Raw genomic sequence first — 25489 nt, forward strand, 5'->3', positions numbered from 1 at the left:
ACACACACACACACAAATCGGGCAAAACCATTGATCAATCTATTTTAGATCTATTCACTATTTATCAAGAAATACTTACCTGTAGGCCTATAGGCCCTTTTATAATAATAGGCCCTATTGAACTCAAATTTGGTGGCCATCGTAACTGCATATCTCTGCAAAACTGGCCCTCAGAGATGCAAGAATTGTTTCAACCAGATTCGAATTCAGCACTCTCGAAATGTAATAAGATCATCAGTCTATTTTCGGTAGGGAAACTTGACAATCAAAATCTCATTTTTTTGCGGCCATTTTGGGTATAGGCCCAATTATTAACCCTCGGGGTGTTATGGTACCCAGATTCAGATTCAGCACCCTCGAAATAGGGCAAAATCATCAAACCTTTTCAATTTTTCAACATTTATAAGGAAATAAATGGGACTTTCCATTTTTGACGGTCATCCTGATATCTTAAAATCTTAAAGGATGGAAGAGTTGCATTATCCAGATTCGGATTAAGCACCCTCGAAACAGGTATATAATTTCTCTTAAATAATTACTTTACCATTTATAGGGAAATCTCAGATTGTGGCGGCCATATTAGTGGCCATCTTGAATATCTCAAAACCATCACAGATGCAAGAGTTGCATCATCCAGATTCGGATTTAGGCATTTACTGTAGCACCTTCGAAATAGGTTAAACCATCAAAACCCATCGGGTGGACGGTAAAGGAAGGTTAGGCCCAAAATCAGACTTTGGCATCCAAACAATTTATTTTCTTCTACAAAAACGTGATTTAGGTTAAGTTGCCCAAGTTTTTCATATGGGCACTACAACATACTTAGCATACAGCATGTAGATTGCATTCACTGGAGCTGAGAGTAGGCCTTAGTTTATCATGCGGTCGGTGAACACAAAAACTCAGGTTTTTGTTTGACACCCTGTACAATCATATCGTGACGTCACTGTGCCCACATGGGTTGCACACCCGCCATATTGCAGAACTGGGATCAAGACAGATTCTGCGACGTTCGCAGCGGAAAATCGCTCTTTTCTCTTTATAGTGAGAAGAACGCGTTGAAAGGAACGTCCATTAGTAGGCATCAAGATGCCTACATATTTTCAGAGACCTGAAAATGCTCTGAAAAGAGCAAATGGTGAGTTAAACTTGCATGAAAATACTTGATTTCGCGCGTCGTCGAACTCGATTCTTGTCATTCATTCCAATGAATGAGCTACGCAACCTTCACTGTGCGTGTGGGCTGGAAAAGATGCATGTGAAAGGCCCAGCATATGGGTGACCGACACTCGTACTCGTGCGTGGCCGTGGGGTAGAGTCTAGTGAGTGACTGACTGATGTGTGTAAATGCAGTGTTGGATGGTAGCACATCACATATGGCAGCCAATAAAAGATCTTGACTTTGCGTATGTGGAATGAATTAAGATAAGATTCACTTTGCACGATGCTAAGTAATCTCTCTTAATGAATTTTCCATGATTTAAAGTTGAGTAAGCTACAAAATGAGGGTTTTTCATCCACTTCCAGAAGTGCATTTTGTCATTTTGTCATTTGTTTTTTTTTTTTGGTAGGGTGTAACATTAAAAACAGAACCAAAGTGATAACACAAATTGTGGGAGTAATTTACGAGATCTGTCTCTCTAGTATACATTTAGATCTCTACCTGAACGTCATTCAGGTCATTTACGTTCAACTGATACCATGGTAAAGTCGCATCAAGTACGGAAGAAGTCAAGCTTCTGGTTGTGTAATTGATCGTTGAGTGCCAAGTATATCCAACTGAAAAGCTACTCTGTCTAACTGTTGGTGCAGTAATTACGCATTTGTTGAGTTGTGAATTTATACATGTACACCCATTTGCAATTTCAGAGACTCCAACTCTCCCGTTTTTGACGGGAGATCTCCCGCCGAAAGCCCATTTTTGCAAAATCTCCTGTTCTCCCGCTGGAGATTCTCCTGCCCTGGGCTGCCTGGCTCTGTGTCTCCCGCTTGAAATGATTTCTTACTTAATATCATTGTATGTTGAAAAATAAGCCTTACATAGCACGAGAGAGCATCTAGAACCCTAGAGCTTCCAGGATCCCGTCCGCAAGGAACTTCGCGCTTTGCGCTCGTGATGTGCCCTTTGCGCACATCAAATTGGAGTCTCCCGTTTGCTAGGGGTTTCAGGCGGGAGAATCTCCTGATCAAAAGGTGCTTGGGGTTGGAGTCTCTGCAATTTATCAGAAATGATTGTTTTGATGGCATCTTTTTTGTACTGCATTGAGCTTAACTCTGATTGCTGTTCTCCAGAACATTAGGCAAAAAAAAAAAAAAAATAAATAAATAAATAAAAAGAAGTGAAGTTTGTTGGCGTATTAAAGGGGCCATATGGAAATAAGTTCGGTAGAGTAAAACATAAAGTCCCAGTTCGCGGCCCCATAAGGGTTTTTCCACTCTGAAACGCAAACTTGCTAATTGCTGTAACCTAGGTTATAAGAGAAGAAAAACAAATTAAATTTGTAAGCTGAACTTTCCAAGTCTGTAATATCTTGGGTTGCAACTAAGCAAAAAAAAAAAAAAAAAAAAGACAAGTGATGTACATTATGATTTGAATCACATTGCAACTGACCATTCCGTGCTGTTCTGACACACAGAGTTCATCGATGTGGGCAAGAAGCAGCCAGCTCTGGATGCCCTGTATGATGTCATCAAGAGCAAGAGGCATCGGACCTGGCAGAAGATCCATGAGCCGATCATGGAGAAGTACCTGGAACTGTGTGTGGATCTACGCAAGAGCCACATCGCCAAGGAAGGCCTCTACCAGTACAAGATCATCTGCCAACAGGTGGGTGGGGTCGTCACGGCGATACAATTCAAGAGCAGTAAACATTTTCCTTTGTGCTTACCATCAGTGGATTAGATAATGGATATGATGCTATTATTACTTCATCAGTCTCCACATAGACTCTTGTTCAGAATCACTGCCTATTGGTAAAAAATTATTGGTATTTATTATGATAGAGTGGCACTAGCCATAAACAGGAGGTAGCATATTTTTGTGCTCATAGAGTGCACTCTCCATTCTTTGCTAACTCTTTGTTTTAGAAGGTTCTGAAACTTTCTGTGGGTGAAGTATTGTGTTCACAAAAAGTGAGTAGTCCTAGCTGATGTCCTTGTAGCATCTGTAGGTTGAATTGGAAAAGTTTTGTGAGAGTCTGAAATAAGGCAACAGACTGTCTAAGGAAGTACTTGGCTTTACCAAACCTCCTAAAGATCTTTGAGGCAAAGTATGCTGACTTCTGATGCCGTTCCTTTCCAGGTCAATGTGAAATCTCTTGAGGATGTGGTGAGGAAGTACCTCAAACTGGCCGAGGACAAGACAGAGGATGCCAGGAAGGAATCAGAGATGGTGGTCGTCGACGTTGATGATCTTGACAACGTAACATCTCCTGAAAGGTTCGTGCGACATGCTCATTTGTTGAGATTGGTTTCAAAGGGATGTTTCATTATTATTATTATGTGCAAAAATGGATGTCTTCTTTTGTCAAAATATATTGTGATAGAGGTTCTTGATATTTGTTGGTATGCGTGCCTCAAGCAAGGAGGTTTTATACATAGAGTTCCGACTGGCTGTAATTTATTCAAACAGTTGTCAGATTTCTATTGATGTACAAAGGAATTCCACAGGTGCACTTGTGCCTTTGATGATCGATGTTCCAAGCCGCCGTCTTGCTGGGCAATCTGAAGAGTCATTTTGAACGTTATCATAATGTTGGCCAGATTTTGCTTATCTATTTATTAAATGAAATGAAATTTCACTTAATAATAAAGCATGTAAAACAAAAGTCAATTCCGTTCAGAAATTTGCGCAAAAGTGTAAATCGGAGCTGTATTATGTGAAAATGTTTAAAACTGTACCATCCTGGAAAGCTGGTTTTATCACTTTTCGACTTAATTTGCCCAAATGAAATTAACATGTAATAATCTTCAAGTATAATTCTTTATTGATAGATATATCAGATTAGTGCCCGCATATGCCCAGTCGAGTAATTTTCATTTTCATTTCAGCATTTTTTCCTCAATTTCTGTTCGCACATCCTCGTGTCTGTACCACCTAGCTTTTATAAGAAGGGATAGCGAAAAGTAATCACCATCACAAAGACATATCTTCCTTTGAAAGTTGCTGATGATAATGCAATGAGACACGAGTCAATTGTCTTCGTATCGGTGCGGCAGATCCTGTTAGGCACATGCTTCAAATATTTTTGAGTGGCGGCTTCGAACATAGATCAAAGGGAATAACTCTGTTGTTACTCCATCTCTTCAACCTCCTTGCTCAAAGTAATCATTGCAAAAATAATCTGTAACAGCCATGTTCTAATCAGTCTTTGTTTTTGGCAAACACAGCCTCCTCCTAAGTGCAGTCAGTGGGGAGGACACTCAGGCCAGGACTGACCGCGTTGTGCTGATCCCTTGGGTCAAGTTCCTCTGGGAGTCCTATCGGCAGTGCCTGGACCTGCTGCGGAACAACAACCGCTTGGAGAAGCTCTACCAAGATGTGGCCCAGAATGGTACGGTCCTACTTCTCTGTAGCTCCTGCTATCTTTTCTGCTGCATTGTTGTAATTTGTAAAAACAGAGGTTTTGTGATTGCACAAAAGCTATTCCAAGAGTTCATTTGTCACATATATCTCACATGTTTATTCTTAAGTGCTTAAAAGCATAGATTGAGGTCAGACACGTGTGGTAATCACAAATTCTTTTTGTCTTTTTTTCCCACAGCATTTAGGTTCTGTCAGAAGTACCAAAGGAAGACTGAGTTCCGCAAATTATGCGACAATGTGAGTAAATCAGCCACTTGAGGGCATTTGTGTAATTGCATCATTGATAATCTGTATCAGAGACTGCCTTGGGAAAGTTTTAAAACAGTACTTTAGGTCACCAGAGACTTGTATCGGTCCATTGTAGTTATCAAATCCTTTTTATTTGCTGAGTCTCATATCAGAAAGTACACACATTGAGAGTGCATAGCCTACAGAAGACAACAGCTTATGCAATAAGAGAATGTTGATGTACTTGATATCAATGTATGGCTCTCAGTTAATTTTGCTGAGCAATCCTATTTCAAGATGTGGATGTATTTTATTGATTTTTATGCCTCCGCCAACGAAGTGGCCGGAGGCATTATGTTTTCGGGTCGTCCGTCCGTCCGTACGTCCGTACGTCCGTACGTCTGTACGTCCGTATGTCCGTCCGTCCCGTTTTGTTTTTGTTGATATCTCAAGAACCGTGCGGTAGTTTTGCATCAAACTTGGTATGAGGGTATATCCTTGGGAGATGATACTTTATGTGGATTTTAGGGTCACAGGGTCAAAGGTCAAAGGTCACAGGTTATTTTGTGAAAAAAAAATTGAAATTTCATGTTTTTCTCCATATCTCGCAAATGGTTCAAGGTATCTTCATGGAACTTAGTATATATGCTTGTACCGATGGGCAGTGATTATCTAGGGAAGTTGGGGGTCATGGGTCAAAGGTCATGTGTCAAAGGTCAAGGTCAACTCCTCAAAATATAACTACTTTCCTTATATTCATGCAGTGCCTGAAGGATTTTTTTAAACTTGATGTATGCATGTATAACCCAATATATATTCTGTGGGAAGTTTCTTGCCAAAAGGTCAAAGGTCAAAGGTCAAGTGAAAGTGCTAAATTGCACTTTTTCTTCCATATCTCAAAAATAACTCAAGGTATTGTCATGAAACTTACATATTTATGCATGTTCTACCTAACAGTAATTCTCTTTGGAACTGTGGGGTCAAAGGTCAAAGGCCAGGTTTCGATGATACTATTTTGCCATTTGATACTGAAATTATACTTTTTCTCAATACCTTGAAAATTACTCAATGCATAAACTTGTAAAAGGGTCAAAAGTCAAGTGAAAATCATCAGTTCCCCCAAATACCTGCACTCTGACGTTTTAATCATTCATCCAATTGAACCTAGTTCTAGGAAAGTGAACATTCAGCACATTTGTGGCAAACCTGTCATTTTAATATTTTGCCAATTGTGTGAAACTGTCATCACACATTGTCAAGACATTGTACTATAGACCTATTAGGAGAACCATGTATTATGGCGGAGGCATACACCAGTCGCCGTAGCGACATTTCTAGTTAGTACTGGACTTCATTCACTGTGATATCTTCACATGGAAAGCTTTGTACACGCTCTTTGCAGAGATGTAACAGTAGTGCCCTACCGATACATGCTTATAGTAGACTAATTTTGTAACCTGCAGATATACTTAAAGGTTCTATGTTCTTATCATGTTGTTTGCTTACGTATTTTTGTTCATCTGTACGTGAAATCCTGTCATTAACCCTTTCACCGAATTCTTCTCTGTTCTGACAATGCAGTTGCGCAATCACCTGAACCTGATCGAGAAGCACCAGAACCAGTCGACGTCCATCAACCTGAACAACCTGGAGAGCCAGCAGCTGCACCTGGACACCCGTCTCTTCCAGCTGGACACGGCTATCGCCATGGAGCTGTGGCAGGTGAGGAGGTCATCTTTATCTCATTGCAACGCTCTCCCCCTGGGAAGGAGAAGCTACCAAGAGATACGGGTCTCTTCGTCATGCACTGTACAAAGGAGACCTTGTTATGAATAGCTGCGTGGCATTACTGAAATTTCCTCAGTATATCAGGGATGAAAACAAAAGAGTGTAAAAGGGATGGAACCTGCATAATTATTTCATATCAGGTCGCTTGTTTAAACGAGGTTCCTCTGTACTCTTATTTTTTTTTTTTTTTTGTCAGAAAAGCTCATTTTGAGAATTAGATGCGACTGTTACTGTACTGTCGCTAATACAGTGTACCTGATGTTTTGGAAGAGAAAAATATAACAGTGTGATGTTAAAGACAAAGCTCTTATCACATTTTTACACACTTGTTTTGATTCTACATGGCAGATTCTGGACAGAGTTTGAAATTTCTGCTAGCAAGGCTTTGCATAGCTCTTTTTGTGTTGATGCAAAACTGATGCCCAGTGTGTGTATCACAAGTCAGCAAAGCTCTATCTTAGCAATCCATTTGTATACCGGGATATATGAATAGGCACATGCGCACACCAATGCCTTGAAAGACCCGGTAGTGTGGGGATACCATGGAGGAGAAGGCTGGTCTGGCTTGTCTTAAAGAATCCTTGATACAGATTGTGTACAGCTTTATCACTAATCTCTATGTTAGTGCACACACAGCAGAAGAGACTCGACTAGTGTCAACTGTTACCGCTTGCATATATACTTTGATGCACATGTTGGCTGACACATTGCTTTTTTTGTGGTTTTCGAGTATGCGCCTCAATAGGTAATGAATTAAAATTGATTCCGTCCGACCACCTATGTTTCCTCATGCTACCGAGCAATCCCCTTTCACCCCCTACAGGAGGCATACAAGGCAGTGGAAGACATCCACAACCTGATGGGGCGGTCCAAGAAGTCCCCCAAGCCCCAGATGATGGCCAACTACTACCACAAGCTGGGCCTGGTCTTCTGGAAGTCCGGCAACGGCCTCTTCCACGCCTGCGCCCTTCACCGCCTCCTGCAGCTGTCCCGCGAGCACCGCAAGAATCTCACCTCCGAAGAGATTCAGAAGTGAGTCACCAGTGGTTTCACTGAGGGGAACAAATACACCCTCATCGAGATGAGCATGTGATGAACTGAAAATTATCTTCCATGAGCATGGAGTTTACAGGGGGAGTGATGTTCGTTTCAGCTGTATTTATCTGAACATGGCATGTAGATTTAATGTTGATAAAAGAGATGTGTCATGAATTTCTTCCAAGTGCATTAGTCATTGGATCAAAATGGATTTAAGTGTTCAGCTGGGCAGTTTTACATTTCCTCATTGTCTGAATCAGTCACAAAGTACCTGTGTGATCCAGCCTTTCGTAATTCTCCCCCCCCCCCAAAAAAAAAAAAAAAAAAAAAAAATCTTGCATACATGTAGATGTTTCAAAGATTTATTGGTATGATGTATGCCAAAGAAGACTGTAGATGCTAAGTATTTCTAGGCTATACAGTGCACTCCCGTTATAACGAACATGGTTATAACGAAATTCCGGTTACAACGAAATAAAGTCTAGGGCCCCAACATTATCAACTCTATGTATTTTTATTGTTTATTCATTCGGTTATAACGAAATTTCGTTATAACGAAAGAAAACTGCCGGTCCCGAGGACTTCGTTATAACGGGAGTCCACTGTATATAAAATTATACCCCAAAAGAATAAGAGAACAGTTACATCAAAATGAGCTTTAAAAATGGGCTTTTTGGTGAAGAGATTGGTAAAAATAGTGAAGATTACTGTTTTCTAAGTGCAGACCTAATGACTGTTTGTTCTAGGATGGCATCCCGAGTTCTCCTGGCGACTTTGGCTGTACCCATCTCTCCTCCTCGCAACGACATCGGTGACATGCTGGACATGGGCAACACGGCGGCCGAGAACCAGCGGAAACTGGCCAACCTCCTGGGCCTGCAGACTTCCCCCTCCAGGCAGCAGCTCGTGAAAGAATTGGTGAGACACCCTGTAGTAGGTTGAATGCTACAGAGACACTGAAGTCACTGAAGTTGGTGTGTAAGATTTTGTTACTCTGTCGCATGGTTTTTCAGTTTGATCCCACTTGCCAGCGCACTTGGGGCAGCCCAAACTTTGTTGGGCAAGTTGGATTAATAGGGTAAGGTTAAAAAATATGGGACACTTGCCCAGATGCCCATTATCTCCACCCTGCCACAGTGATAGTTCAATACACTCTTTGCTCTCTTCTGCTGTGCCAATTTTATGAGTCCCTATTTGCAAGATACTTCGCTTTTGAAAAATTTGCAGCACATACAGACTTCACACAGCACTATGCCAATCTTGCGTCTTTCCCATGTAGGTGAAGTACAACGTGGTCCCTTTCGTGCTGCCCCAGCTGCGAGACCTCTTCCGCTGGCTGGAGGAAGAGTTCCACCCGCTGCACCTCTCGGACCGGGTTTCCGGCATCCTGGACTACCTGCGGGAGAGCAAGGAGGTGGAGATGGCCCAGTACGTACCAGCCCTCCAGGACAATGCCATCATGCGCCTCCTGAAGCAGGTCAGTCCTTCCGCTTCAGTTGTCACATGGTGGTTGCCATGGTGATGATGCTTCAGTTTCTTGTGTCTGTGACATTTCTGACTTTTCTATGCCTACTTGTAATGGCCACGATGGGACAAAACATGTAGTACAGTGGAGAGATCTTGGTTATTGTGTTTTGAAGGCACCAGACATGGTATTAAGAAATTTGATTTTGGAGAAAGTTGAACTCCGTATCTTTTGTGCTATCGGTGCATGGTGCATACCCATATATAGCAGTGAAAACTTCCGGATTATTTGCCTGGAGGTTGACAACTGTATGATTAATAACAACTGCAGTTGTTTCTTGTATTTCCTGTATGTTGGTGTGAATCTCTCTTTACCAGTAGGCGTTCTTAAAGCTTTACTAGCAGAGATGCCGACTGTTGTTTTTGTCAGTTTCTTGTACTGTTTCTGCCAGAAGTACTGCAGCTTTTATGGAAAATACTTTTGCGGAAATTGTATTACTACAAATCTATTGTGAAAAAGGTAAAAAAAAATACCATTTCACACCGAGATTATGCCTTTTCAGCCCCCAGAATGCTGCAGTGCTGTTTATCAGGTTGGCATCCCTGTACAAATTCTGAAAGTCTGTAACTGATTTTCATCCATTTTGCTCTTTTGGTGTGGTGACATTTGTAAGAATGCTAATTACTCCATTATGCAGTGAAGCATGTTACTGGACATACTATTGCTTGCCAGTCTTTGTTCTTTGAAACAAAAACATCCTGAAATTCTTCTTTTGCAGGTGTCTGAGGTGTATGAGACCATCAAGATGTCTCGCCTCTACTCTCTTGTCAAGTTTTCTTCTCATTTCCACCTGGAGAGGATGGTGGTGGATGCTGCCAGAAACGGAGTGGTCCAGGTAAGTGATGATGTGAAGTGTTGAAACATGGATTTTTCACCTCACTGTGCTATGTTATGAATGAAAAGAAGAGTCTACCCACAAATTTTACTTTTTCACCACATAGAGTACTTGTTATTAAACGTATCTGCAACAATAAAATCACCAGCAAGTCCAGAATATTTATTTAATTGATATTTGAAATTAAGTTTTGGCTTGAGCTGTGACGTCGCGGACGCACAACTAAAATTTTTAGGGAAAGTTGACTGTTGCCAATAAATAAAGTAAAATATAAGTGTGTATTCTGATAGTCTTTTCAAATCAAATGTTTCATCAATCAATTAATTAAAATAAAGTGTGTGAAATTTATGTTTTACCGAAAATGATGAAAAGAATAACTTTATGTATTTTTATACTGCCACAGTTCGGTTATTTGTATGTAAATTGGCACTATTTTTATCTGCGCATTGACGACTGTGTTAAAGCTGTATATAGGCAACGCGCGCCCGCTTGAAGTGTATATGTAGCAGCGCAACAGAACTGTACTATAACACTAGCATGTAGTTTGAAAGGTAGCTAGCAACGTTGTTTTCCCCGAACTTCACGTTCTACAATAATACCGATATATTTCGCTAAATTTCTTTGTGAACTTGTTTTGACTCCTACTTCTATCTTCGAAATGTAATTCTTCTGAAAGTGACTGACGATACTGATAGGAATCGTCGTCGAAATGGACCTATTGCGTATGATTTTGCTCCAAAACGATCGTCTCGCCCAGCAGCATCTCAGATTCATAACAACACAATAATATTCAAGAAGAATAAGTAGGAAAAAAAATTGGCATTTGGCCTCAGAAAAGAATGCACTGATGTTGTGATGGTGGACAGATAGACGGACGATATGTGTGAAACTCTATAGGAAGATAATACGCGAACGGACGCGGAAGCGAGCACACAAAGCTTGTGCATCCTTGACGTCACAACATATGGGACTTGTACCTCATTAGCATAAATTTTACTGGTAAATTTGAACATTGAAATGGTAAAATAAGCTTTAGTTCCGAATAAAATGAAATAAAACCTGTTATTATTTTTTAAGTAAGGATTGAAAAGCAACATATGTCTTTGGAATTTGTGGGTAGACTCCTCTTTCAAGAGGGTGACTTGAGTGAGCTGTTCATTCAAAGCAAGATGACTTGATGACTAACATGGACTTATGTTTTATTACCAGTTGAATTTTGCATTTTAATGAGTCTGTTTTGTAATGCAGCAAGTTCATATGTTTTGTCACATAGCCTTCTTCATGTCTATTTGTTTGTTTGTTCGTTTGTTTAATAAAAGGAAAAGGTTGACCAATTACAAATTTTAAGTCTGGAGAAAATTGGTGTTGTGTTAGGGGGATGATCAAAGTGGCCCCAGACCTAGTTCCACTTGGATTTAACATCCACAAAGATAAACACAATGCAGGCATATGAAAATAAGGGGTAGTATCATGCACTCCTGTGCATAAATGTTGTTACAGTGCACTCCAGTTATAATGAACATAGTTATAATGAAATTATCATGACAACAAAGTAAAAACTAAGGTCCCAAATTATTTTTTTTTAATGTATCTTTACATAGATACTTGTGCAGCTATAAAGAAATTTTGATATAACAAAAGAAAACTGCCAGTCCCAAAGACTGCATTATAATGGGAATCACCTGTGTTAGTATCGTGCAGACATGCTATAGACTAACTGTATCTCCGGTGATATGACTTCAAGCTCAATAGAGGCCAACAAAGTCTGACTTTGAACATCTCACCAGATGAGGTCCAACTTTTTAACCCCCTTTTGGGTGTCCCCAACTCTCTTCCACCAACAGGTGCGCATGGACCACGCCCGCCAGTGCCTGGTCTTTGGTTCCGACCTCTCGTCCTCCCAGTACGAGCTGCAGGCACCGGAGGGCCCCCACATCCAGGACATGCCGTCCCAACAGATTCGCCACCAGCTTACCCAGATGTCCAGTGCCCTCCACAAGGCCATGCGACTGATTGACCCGCAGACCATCGAGGTATGAAAAAAGTTTGTAAAATCCTTGCAGCTGTATGAGTATGTTCATACAATGTTAAGCATAGTACTATGTTTCTGCACAAAGAAAATTAATTGCAATTAGAATACACAAAATATATTATTTGTTTAATGGTTTTATATACAATTCCTGATCAGATAAAAAGATCACATATGTAAAAAATAAACAACTAAAAATCTTTTCTCCCTGTTTCAGGTGTTAAACAAAGGACTCAAGTTGATGGAAATAGTTGTGTTTCATTTGCAATTTTGCCTCCTTGCTGTAATTTTATTTGAAGTTCGTAACCACATCAATGAAAGTTATCTTTCCAAATGTGTTGTTTTGGCCTTTGTGGTATGTTTTTTAGGTATGTTATGCTGCACTTTAGTTGATGACACATGTTATGCATTTGCACACGGCTCACAGCACACTGCTCATCTACCAGACTACAGAAGTGATTTTGAGTCATGTTGAGAAAAAAAAAAAGGAAAAAAAGAATCTCCAACAGTTGCCAGAAATGATTTTCTTGCAAATTGCTCTGATAGACATTTCTAGGATATGAATAAAACAAAAAGAAAATGTCATTTTTAAAAAATTGTTTATGTAATTATTTGTTTTTAAAGGAGGAAAGAAAGACTCAAAAGGAGAAGGTGATCACAAACTACCGCCGCACCGCCCACAAGGACCACAGTGCCATCCAGGTCCGACGACAGATCATTGAGGACCGCAAGGAGCGGCTGGAGAACCTCACTGTGCAGAGGGTGAGATGACACGAACTAAATTCTCAGAGTAATTCTAGGTACTGTATATTAAAAGTGGAAATTCTTGGACTAGGATGATGACAGAATTTTCCTGCAGTATACATGATCAATAGCGGCATTGCTCAATACATGAAACATGTGCATACTATACACATTGCACATGAAAATCCATACATATACACATTGCTGTCTCCAATGCTAATACTCCTAATACATGTACATGTATGTGAGTGACAAACACATATTTAGAGAACCTGTCTGCAGTGGCCACCTGTCTATAGTGACCACTCTCTTTGGCTCCCATGGCTGACCGCTACTGACAAGATTTAAGTGTATACAGTGCACTTCCGTTATAACGAACATGGTCATAATGAAATTCCGGTTACAACGAAGTAATAATTCAGGCCACAGCATCATCCGTACTATGTCTTGTATTGTTTATTTGTTTGGTTATAACAAAATTTCTGGCCCTGAGAACTTCGTTATAACGGGAGTCCACTGTATTCCAAATACCCCATAAAAATCTATGATTGATGTTCTTCGTATTTCGTCGGCAGGAGCGTGCAGAGCAGGACATGTTGGAGGAGCAGCAGCGTGCCCAGCGGGAGGCTGAGCAGCAGCGGCTGGAGCGCGAGGCCCAGGAGAGGCACCGACGCAAGCAGCAGGAAGACATGGAGGAGATCCGCAAGAAGCACGCCAAGGAGCGCATCAACGCCATCAAGAGCTCCAGCATCGCCGCCAGAGTCTTTTCCATGTATGAGGAAGAGGTGAGCACAAAGACCCGTCATGGCCTGATCTCTTTGGCCCGAATTCACGAAGGTGGTACAGTTGAAACCATGGTTTAAACCATTGACAATTTGTATGGAGCGCCAAGTGTCGCATGACCTATTTCTTACGAAATCAGTCATTTTGTTGACGAAATGGTCAATGTTTATTTCGTTAATGAAATTATCATTTCGTCAACGAAATGTTGTCATTTCATCGATTAAAGACTATTTCGTAACAAAATAGGCCATGCGACACTTGGTGCTCCCTACAAATTGTCCATGGTTTAAACCATGGTTTCAATTGTACCACCTTCATGAATTCGGCCAACAGAGTGTTGAAAGTCATTGTCTAATTGGGGGATTTCCTGAACACAAAACTTGCAAATGCAAGTAAGGTTGATGTTTGGGGGGTCAGTCGATTTATTCAAACAGGTAGTATCGTAACAAAACTTAAGAAAGCAGTATCTCCAAGAGCAGTCTGTTGCATTCAGTTTGGGACAGCTCACATCTTTGCTTGATTTTTTTTTTGTTTTTCAGATGTATGAAACTTTTCCATACACAATTCAGGTAGTACTACTTGTTTCTCGTGCGTTTGAAATCACCCAGCTTTGAACTGTGTGCAACTTCATATACATACATATATCGATTCGACTAGTAATAGTTGCTACTACAAGCAATTTGTTTTGAGGTCAAAATGTAAGCACCAACTCCAAAGTGAAGAAGTATCTCCAGCACATGCTGCATCTCATCATAAAGGCAAAGGACAGGAAATGAGTTTATAAGCTTCTCCACATCTCTAGAGTTGATATTTTCCTCTCTGACTTGCCCCCCAATCAGGAACTGGAGAAGCTCGACGCTGATCAGATCATGGCTCGCCACGTGGAGCAGCTGGAAGCGGAGAAGAAGGAGCTGCAGGTCAAGCTGAAGTCACAGGAGAAGAAGGTCAGTACAAAGTCTTCCTCGTTCTGGCTGCCAAAATATTTTATCTATATTCATAAGAATTGGAATTTTATATCTAAATAATTTTGCTTTATTTATGCAAGGAAGTGTTTTTGTGATTGTATTTGTAGTAAAGTAATAGATGGTTTTGTGATGTTTTGTGTATGCATGTTCCTTGAATACAAATGGGAGCAGTTCAGTAAAGAACAAACACACAAAACCATAATACGCTTGAATACACACACGCTAAATGCACACACACACATAACCGCATACACATTATACACACACATGCTTAAAGACACATCCCTCACGCACCTCAGCAGATGTTCGAAATGCACCAAGAGGCATTTTACTCTAAGCAAAGTATTGGAATTTCATTATATTTTTATGCATTTTACTCTGTATGTATAAAGAATCATAATTTTATGATTATATTTGCAGTACAGGTATTGGACAGTTTTTGTTATATTTATTTATATGTATGCATCATGTTTTTTACGTGCAATTGTGAGCATGAGATTGCTGAGAGTCATGATTGCAATAAACCATGAATAATAATGATAATCAAGATTTCAAAGAGTTTGATTGCAAAGTAGAATAAGTGCCATTCTAAAGCATTTTTAAATAGGTCCGTCATCAGATTGAGCAAAATGAAATCTCTCTAGTAATACCTCGCTTGTTACATAACAAGGAATATTCATGAGGTAATGATTGAGAATATCCCAAATTTGTATGACCTTCTTTGTTTTTTGCACCTTTTTTATCGCAAATACCACAAATTAACAAGAATGGAGTTAACTCGTTCTACAATCAAACTCTTCATTTAGTGTGTTTCCTTTCACCATAAGCCAGTTTATGCATGTGCAGGAACTCTATCATGCTGATGAATTTAGTGCATTCAGTGATACCACACCTCATCTTGCTATCATCCTGTTGTGGTTGTCATGACAACAGGTGGATTACTTTGCCAGAGCCCGTCGTCTTGAGGAGATCCCAATGTTGGAAGAGGAGGCGCAGCGGATGGCCATCAAGGACCAGGAACTCTGGGAGCTGCTGGAGGAAGAAAGGGTATGGAGATATTTTTGTTTTTTCAATTACAATTAAAGGTACAGTTTACCATTGGGAGCAGTGATTTAAAAAAACGTTTGAGATATCACATTTGATGCATATGTGTAGGTCAGGTGTATCACAAAAAAAATCCTACCATATACATATTTCACACACTTGCCAACTAGTAAGATTTTATCAGATTCAGTAAGATTTTTTTTTTTATTTTACGTTAAAAATAGCAAAATCAGATTTTCTGTCAGAGAAATCAGATTTTTGAAAAATATTTAGATATACCTTTCATATGTATTTTCTAAAGATTTGACCGAAAGTAAGATTTTTAACTTCAGTTTGCATATAAAATAAGATTTTTGCAATCCACGAGTAAGATATTTCATCTTGAAATGTTGGCAGGTATGATTTCATAATAAAGCCTGAAATGTAAGGAGATTGCACTATTTTTCCCACTAAACCATAAATGTGGATGGTTTTAGTCTAGAAACATTTTTATTATAGCTTTTGTTCACATTTTGTATATTTCACAATACTGATTTCTTGCTTCAAATTTTTGCATTACAATTTTGAACATTAGTTGTTTCTATCCCTAACTCACCTTTTACAACTATTTTGAAGCACGAAGCTAGGTATTTGTTTCATCTGCAAATGGTAAATAATGCTTTAAAGTAATACACATATATTTGGTGGGAGAAGAGATTTGATGTCCTAGCTTAAATAGCTAAATCATACATGACAAGTGAATTGCACGAGTGCAAAACCGGTGCAGCAATTCTGGTTTCACAGTATGACACAAAAAACAGTGGCCTCTTCAGAACTTGACGGAATGTTAAGATGCAGTTTATGCCAAGCTATGGTGGTGAATTCTCTCCTTTTGATGCATCCATGTGATATGTCAGTTGGCTAGTTGCAAAGACATAATCACTTGGCCTTCACGACTGCTAGCTTGACCGGATGTGGTGCACATTCTTTAGGCTTTTATGGTCAGTAACACATTATCTGTTTGTTTTGTCTTCCATATTTGGTTGTATTTTTCCTCGGCAGGTCCATCAACTGAAAAAAGACAGGGAGGTTGCCCTGGTCACCAAGCAGCGACTGATGCGCATCAACGATGACCGTGAAGACTTCCTCAACATGCTTCGACAGACACGTCATAACCTCTATCAGGTAGGTCACTGCATGGTCTAGCTAATTATCCATCATTTCTCTGTGTTGTAACTACTTAAAAACATGGGCCAGCTAGAGATTGTATATTTTCTGAATACTTTTATACCCAGTTACTTCCAGTCTGTCTGAATTGTAAGTTAATCTTTTGAGGAAAAGACCATAATGTAAAGAATCTTTTCAGGTTGTTGACATACTTGCAAGAACTTTGATCAAAAGTGGGATATATACTGTAGTAGAAAGAGGTTTGCAATTATTGGATGCTACACGAACCAGTTTAGCAATGACATCCAGCCTCACTGTCGCAGCTGATCACTTATTGTTTAGTTGCGATCGTAATTGTAATCATGTTGAGATTGCAGAAAAGAGCGTTGGAAAGTGGTGCCATGGTCATATTTCAGCTTCCATGCAGATAGATAATCTTGGCCAAACTCTCCCAGTTCACTGTTGAGTGATGACTGACAATCTATGTGGCATTTTGTTTCCATGGTAACAGGAGAAGCTGGCCAAGTACGAGGAGACGCTGAAGGAGGAGCGTGCCAAGCGGCTGATGGAGCGCAAGGCGCGGCGTAAGGAGGATCGTCGCGCCAAGTGGTACAAGGAGAAGGAGGAGGAGGAGCAGAGGCGCAAGGATGAGGAGGCTAAACGAGGTGTGCTTATTTGAAGTCACAGATTTAAAATCGGCCAGTTTATCATGATTGACATGTGTATTTACATTCTATGCATGCCTTTATAACAGACTTTTTACCATAAAGTTTTCCCCAACACCTGCCTCACACAGCATGCTGAATCCTACATGTTCAATTGGATTATGTCTATATTAGGTGCATTAAATCACCTAGTGCTAAATCCTCATTGGGAAAATAATTTTCAACTTCAAAATACCTTCGAAATTTAAAATATCTTTGAACTTACTAAAGCGGCCTGATAACAAAAGTGTACCTTGCTTCTTGTATTTTGTGATGGATATTTTTTTTTCTCCCTCTCTCTTTGAAGATTTACAATGAGACCCCAGTTGTCATGAGAACATATTGAAGGGGTGGTTCGCAAAGAGCAAGAGTTAATTTTGACATGTGCTTCAAAGTGTGGTATCTTTTTAACAGTCTTGTCTCTGGTGAAACGTCTTGCCTTGGGTTCTGCTTTGTGGGTAACCACATTCAAGTGACATTTTCATTTTCCATTTTGACAGCGAGAGACTTGGAACAGCAGCAGGCTGAGGCGGAGTACCAGGAGCACTTGAAGAAACTGGAAGAGCAAGAGGCCAAGCGCATGGCAAAGTAAGAATTGTATCTAGTTATATTAACAGTTACTAGTATATCTCACCTCAGAAGCCATCAAATGATTAAATCTATGTACAGCAAATTGAAGAAGAAACTATTCTGTAACGCGCAATGTTTGTTATTTTGGGTTTTATTGAGGATAAACCTCTGAAAATAACGTCAAAACTTAGCTTCCAAAACAGAAAATTTGGTCTCAAAACAAGTGTTATTTTTTCACATTTTCCTTCACTGCCGAAAAATGAAACTTTGGTATGTGACTTTAATATGGGTAGTACATCCATACTGTGTTCCAAATATCTTTTTGGTATTATTTGGCGCACGGATATGTCCAGAAAAAAATCGAGATTACGTAAAATCCAAAGCGTAAGCAGTACGCAGTCCGATGTTCGAATTCAGAAGCTTTGGCCTCTTATCAGTGTGTCTGCAAATAGAAAGTCCTTCAAAAATTCATAAACATTCCCGGATCACTACCAAAACTTAGTCATCTGTTCCTTGTGTCATCAACTTTTCCAGCAAGTTTCATCCAAACCCTCTCACAACTTTATGAGTTATTTTACATACAGACAAACAAACCAACGCCAAAGAAAACATAACCTTCTTCCTTGATGGAGGTAATTAAGTGAAAATATAAATAGTGGTGGTACAGTGGAACCTCCTCATAACAAGTTTGGATGCAAGATGAAATCCTTTTAGTGGAAATTCTTGTGTCCTCAGTAACTTTTACGTGTTAGTCGTTATATAGTTTGTACATCCAATTTATGCAGAATTTTCAGACATACTGTAATGCTAGCACTGGTAGAGTGGAACCTTTTTACGAGGTTGAATATAATGGGATACATGATATAACTAGAGAAGCACTCTTGAGAGTGCAGACCTCCGCCAAGCATGCAGCTCATTTCCATCCGCACTGATCTTGTTCTTCCACAGAGATCAGTGATTTCCACCCATACGTACTGCATTGTGTACTGAAAATCACCCGATTTCCCAATATAGAAAGCCTTTTGTTACGTCATAAACTTCCAGCTGCGCGGCGCGCCTCACCTTGGTAGAAACTAGAGCGCACACTTTAGTGCGCGCATGCAAACCTCAAATACACGCAGCCTGAACTCCCAAGTTCATTGACCCTACCTGCCAAAATATAAAAAATCCTGCATAAATTCCCCCAGAATTCTTGGATCACTACCAAAATTTAATCATCTGTTTCTTGTGTCATCCTCAACCTTTCCTGTAAGTTTCATCCGTATCTGTTAACTACTTTTTGAGTTATTTTGCACACGGACAAACAAACAAACAAACAAACAAACCAAACAACCAACGGTAATGAAAACATACCCTCCACCCTTCGCAGAGGTAACAAGGTAACATCAAAGGGCCCATTCCTTTTATATTCTTTTGTTCTATCCCCGATATAACAAGGAAATGTGATGTTCTTTGTTGTGATTTCAAAACAGGATGAGGGAGATTGAGGAGAAGCAGAGAATGAAGGAGGATTCATTGCAACCAGAGGAGCCTTCTTGGAGGAATGAGAAACCAAGGTATGCCGTAAAGGGGATGGTATACTGTATGTCCCCCCCAAAAAAAAATTACAACGGGACCTTCCGCATTGATAACTTTAAAAATAGTGAATCAGTCAAAATTCAATTTCAGGGTATGAAACTATAACTTATTACCCACATCTTGCAGAAAACCCCATCATATTTGCTCAGTGGTCAAAGAGAAATGAGGACTTTTGTAGAGCATGTTGGGAATCTCTTCCCTCCAAGTTCTGTCTATTGTGTTGCAGTTCCAAGAGCACCCAAGTGGTAAACTTGGGAGAATCAGGCTCATGACACGTTTTACAAAAAATCCATGTTTTTCTGTGACCGCTAAACCAAATTGAATAGGGTTTTCTGCAAAATAGAGCTAAGATGTTATATGTTAAGATCCTGAAGTAGCATTTGGACAGTTTAATCATATTGGATGTTATCAATGTGAAAATCTGATTGTAATTTTTTTGGGACATACTGTAGTATTGGTGTAGATGAGGATTGAGGTTTTATCTTTCTGCGAGATACCAAGAAACCACTTCTGAAATGGTACAGAGCATAGAGCATACCATATTCATCATATAAATGTTGAATTCCTCTCAGAATCATTCTGAGAGGAATTCAACATTTATATGATGAATATTGGTTTTGGAATAGCTGAGACATCCAAGAACAAAGTAAAGCAAAGCAATCAAAATAAAAGGTGGGTCCCACCTTTTATTGGGATCTCTCTGTTTTGGATATATCAGCCATTTCAAAACCAATTTTCATCGAATAAACGTTGAATTCCTCTTGAAATCACATGCTCTTTCATATTTCACAAGAAGTTTCTCATTATCTCACCAAAAATGTGAGAAACCGTAAGTTAGGTCTCAACCAAAAGTATATGATCCCTTAAACCGCCCTCTCCCTTATACACATAAACTTTACTTGGCAAAAAAAAGAAGAAAAGATTAATCCAGTGTACTCCCATTATAGCAAAGTCCTAGGGACCTGCGGTTTTCTCTCATTATATAGAAGTTTCATTATGATCAAACATTATAAGTGTATTAGCATTTACAGATGATAATTTAGGGACCCGAGTTTTGATTTCATTTTAGCAAGAATTTCATTGAAATCATGTTTGTTGTCAGGGAAGTGCACTGTATCTAAGTAGTGGATGAATTATCCCCCTCCCCCCCCCCCCAAAAAAAATAATAATGATAAATAAATACAGTTAAACTCGCATAAGTCGATCTTCTCGGGACTGAGCAAAACACGTCGACTTAGGCGATTTCCGACTTGTGCGTAAGTCGAAAAAAAATTGACTTACAGTTTCACCACAGGTACATACATGTATGTTTAATGTACATATATGTTGTCTACTCTGGAGCCGAGAGCTGGAACGGTGTGCCGCAGCACGAGTCGCCCAGCAGGGCCGCGGCTAACTTTGCATGGACAGTGCATTAGTATTGGCACAGGTCCGATTACTTTACACCCTTGTTAAACCTTGGGGAAGTGAATATGAACGATATTTGAGCAGTGATTGATTCCAGTTTACCATACCGTGGCTTGAAATGCGTGTAGAGGTGCAATTCTGATTTACCCGTGCCCGTAACTTTCCCCCTACTTTCCGCTTTGAAAACTCAGCAGCTTCATCCATTATACCACTCCACTGCACAGCGCTGCAAATGCCAAGCTAGCTACATGTACACTGCAAGCTCAATACTGTACATGTAAATGAACGCATGTGTACTGTACGAACGCTGTACGTACGTAGCGCGACAGCTGACAGGGCTGTACCAGCGGACCTCCAAATACGAAGAGAGTTAAACGATCCCATGCGATCGCTTTGAATTTTGATTTTAGATCATTTTTTTTTTTGTCACCTCAAACTCGTGTGACAAACAAAATAATGATGAGTAATAAATAATGAATAATAAATGACAGTGATTTATTACACAGTAAAATCTTATTCGACTTAGGCACAGTGAATTCAATGGTTTTTCCGTGAAAGTGTTCTTGGAATTTCATCGACTTAGGCGAGTATTCGACTTACAAAATTCGACTTGTGAGTGAATTAATACACGTACGTCAATGGGGGAAAATCGGGACTTTTTAAAATCATCGACTTACGCGATTATTCGACATATGCGACGTCGACTTAGGCGAGTTTAACTGTAAATGAGTGGATTTGAGTATCAAAGATATAAATTTAGAATTAAAAATAAGAAAAGAATCTGGCTGTAATGCAAATATCAAGCTGCTCAAGAGTAGTCTCTCATGGTACAGGAAATGTTAGGGGTGATGTAGTTCCATAAGTCCACAAACAGATGTGTTAGGGAAGTATCTTGTGGATATTCAGTGTCCTGTCTTTGCATGAGAAAGCGGGGTTACTATTGTGGTCTGTCACACGTGGCCAGAGAATGCATGGAGTAGTTTTCCCCGTGTGTGCTCTTGCAGTTGTTCTTAAGTCTGGTCTATGCTTTGAATAATCCTGACGCGATACAGATGTTCAACATCAAAAGGTTTTCGTTTGAATGTATACTTGTAATTCAGAGAGAGTACCTCTGAGTCAAGAGTAATTCTTGACAAGAAGGAGAGCAAACATTTGTGTCTCTATTCAAAATTTGTAACAAAAACAGAGAGTTGCACAGCTACATCACATCAGAGATTTCTTTGTGCATTTCATTGATGAGAAAATTAAAATATCTAATTCATACATTTATATAAACATGTTATATTCCATTTCAAATTGTTACTTTTCCAGGAATGATTTTTTTTTTTTTTACAAAACATTTTATGCAATTTCTTATCAAAATAGATTGCGGGAAATACACCGCCCAGGCTTACGGGATGCTCAAGAAGGAGGATGGCGTGAAAGGGGCAGAGAGGAGTTCCGTCGCCCAGAACCACACCCAGAACCTGACGGTGAAGACTTGCGAGGACCAGCTCAAGACCAGCAGGATGCGGGCCCTCCACCGGAAGAGGCACCTCCTCCAGAGAGGGAGGAGAGGAGAGTGGAGAGGAGTCGCTTCGCAAGTCGCGACATCCGCTTTGAGGAGGGTGGAGAATTCTACCAGGCTCCTCCTGAGAGGGAGCGTCCGAGGGAAGTGGAACAGGAGGAACGCCGCGCTCCTCCTCCTAAGGAAACTCGCTTTGATGAAGGAGAGATCCGCCGCCCTGCCAGCAGAGATATACGCCTCGATGAACCTGATGGTTTCCGTGATGATGCTGATCGCCGTCCATTCCGTGGTGGCAGAGATGACATGGGTCCCCGAGACGACCGAGGCCCGAGAGACGACCGAGGCCCGAGAGATGACCGAGGCCCGAGAGACGACCGAGGCCCGAGAGACGACCGCGGCCCAAGGGACGACCGAGGTCCAAGGGATGACAGGTCTGGATGGAGAAGAGATGATGGTCCCAGAGGTTATGATCGACGTGACTTTGGTCGGCGTGAAGATGGTCCTAGGTCATATGGTGGCCCTCGTGATTACGGGCGCCGCGATGAAGGTCCAAGAGATGATGGTCCTCGTGGAGGCTTTGGTCGAAGGAGAGATGACGGTCCCCGCGACATGGGACGCCGTGATGACCGCGGAGGCTGGGGCAGAGATGGTGGTCGGGATGCTGATGACGGCAGGAGTTGGCGATCCACTGGTCCTAGAGATGACTTCAAGCGCATGGATCGTCCACGTGATCGTCCAATGAGGGATGGAGATCGTCCCATGAGAGATGGAGATCGACCTCCTCGTGAAGAAGGAGATTGGAGAAGTCGAGGCGGAGATCGAGGTGGCGATCGGGATGGCGGAGCATGGCGTCGCGGGGGTGATGATCGTGGTGGTCGTGATTTCCGAGGCCCTCCCCTTCGGGAGGGGCGTGGTCCTCCAAGAGATGATCGTGGCCCGCGGGATGACAGGAGGAGAGATGGCCCGCCAAGAAACATGGATGATCAGAGCTCATGGCGTCGTGGCGGCGATCGAGGTGGCGATCGAGGCGAGAGGGGCGGAGATCAGGGAGGGGAGCAGTGGAGAGCAGCGCCCAAGCAGAGTAGGAGACCTGCCGAGCAGGAAGATGAGGGATGGACCACCGTGCGTCGCTAGGGTCAGAGCGAGCGAGACCTCTTCACTTTTCAAGGATACATCTGTGTTTTTCTATCTCTTGTTTTCTCTCACATAGATCCTTCACTTAGAAATCTGTATGCTAGTTAGATGTAATAGTGTTACTACTACTTCATATATCTTTAAGTGTGTTTATTCAGCTCTATGCTACTGCATTCATATACTTTTGCTCTTATGTGGTTTGGATTAATTAACAATAAATTTATATTATTTTTGTTCAGTTATAAAGAATATTGACAAATATTACAAGAAACATGTATGATATTTGATGATAATTAATTAGGAAAATGCCACCTTATTTTTGAATTGTTACATATAATTTGTTGCAATCATACAAATATGATTGATTTGGGAAAATGAGTGATATCATTCAAACCAATTTGTCTCCACTAGCATGTTTTCCAATCTAAATCCACAGTATTCTTTTGTCATAAAAATAATTCAATTTCACTTAGGCATGATTGTGTATCACTATAATACTGTGTAACACAGGGTACTATGCCAATTCTCCACCTGTGAAAGCGTAAATAACAGTTTTAATACTCTTCATTTATAATCAGTGTGCTCACTATTCTCAAATTCCCCTGACAGCTAGTTATGAGTGAATAATTTTTCCATCGTACGACATCCAGTAGAGTAGTTACGGGCAGAACAAATATGTTACGAGACATGTTGTGTTGTTTAACCCGTTGAGGACGGTTTAATTTTGCTGCAGCACGCATTTCCCATAGACGCTTGCCCGAGTATACTTGGGACTCGTCCTCAACGGGTTAAAACATCAGGGGTGTTTCACAAAGAAGTCAACCTTGAAGTTGCGATTAATTCGTATTATGTATGCCACTGGTTCCCTGTTCAGCTTTATTTTATGTTTTTGGAATCCTTTTCAAATTGTCAAAATTTGCAGAAAATTCTTTGTCATCATTCTATTTTGTATATCGATATCAGTGGCTGCATGTAAAAGTCTTGAAAATGTTCATTTTCATTTGGAAGTTGGGATTTCATTGAACACGCACACAACATCCCTGAAGTTTATGTAATTAACTCTTAAGATCGACATAAATCTAATTTCTTTGTGAAACACCTCCTTTGAGTACAGTGGTTCCCATGTAATGTACTGTAGTGCTAATCACCACTTGTATGCTGAATAAACTCTTGCTCATCTGACATACATTGTAATTGTGTAAGATGGAATACTCGTATGCATGTATATCTCTTTCTCGCCACCAGCGGCAGATCATTACCAAATCTAACTTTCAAGTTCAAGGAATGAAAGCTCATGCGTTGATTATACATATTTACTAATATTACTGACAGAATGGATTTTATTTCTATGAAGATGTCATAGTAGGTGATGACTCTGAATAAAAAGTAGACATTTTCATTTATCATGAACAGTAAAAAAAAAAAAAAAAAAGTTTCATTTGATTTACAAAGAGAAGATAATGGTGTTATGAGAATGGAATTTGGAAATTGAAAAATTAAGAATAAATGACCATATGACCTTACTTCCTGTAAGTTTTGCTTTTGTGATCTTCTGTGATGTCTTTTCAGACCCGGCTGAGGATGCTATCAACATGCAGGTTGTCACCACTTTATTGTGTGTATGTGTATGTGCATGCCCATTTGAAGGCTGGCATGTACTAAGTGTATGCAGGGCTCGACGTAGTGGAAGCCCAATGGCCCAGGACTTCTAAAAATTTATGTTGGGCCACCAAATGTCCATAAAGGCTGTCTTTCGGTGGCCTGATTGGGCATCTAAAATTCATATTTCCTTTTTCTTTTTCAATCCGCTCCATTTCTTTGTTGGGCCACCAGAATTTCAAATTCAAAGATTTTAGAGGCCACCAGAGAGAGAAAAAGA

General features: G+C 40.4%; 1 protein-coding gene across 1 annotated transcript; it reads left to right on the plus strand.

Moving 5' to 3' along the window:
* Positions 1-972: 972 nt before the first annotated feature.
* LOC140242114 (eukaryotic translation initiation factor 3 subunit A-like) lies at positions 973-25133 on the plus strand. The gene is made up of 20 exons (XM_072321876.1): positions 973-1138; positions 2637-2827; positions 3302-3438; positions 4390-4553; positions 4764-4822; positions 6395-6535; positions 7425-7633; positions 8386-8557; positions 8919-9116; positions 9883-9999; positions 11844-12032; positions 12653-12790; positions 13348-13557; positions 14395-14499; positions 15454-15567; positions 16606-16728; positions 17222-17375; positions 17915-18002; positions 19457-19540; positions 22335-25133. Exons 1-20 carry the CDS (start codon positions 1090-1092, stop codon positions 23608-23610), a joined length of 3918 nt encoding a protein of 1305 aa, XP_072177977.1. The 5' UTR covers positions 973-1089; the 3' UTR covers positions 23611-25133.
* Positions 25134-25489: the final 356 nt, after the last annotated feature.

The sequence above is a fragment of the Diadema setosum genome, chromosome 18 (genome assembly GCF_964275005.1).
Source record: "Diadema setosum chromosome 18, eeDiaSeto1, whole genome shotgun sequence".
NCBI lineage: Eukaryota > Metazoa > Echinodermata > Echinoidea > Diadematoida > Diadematidae > Diadema > Diadema setosum.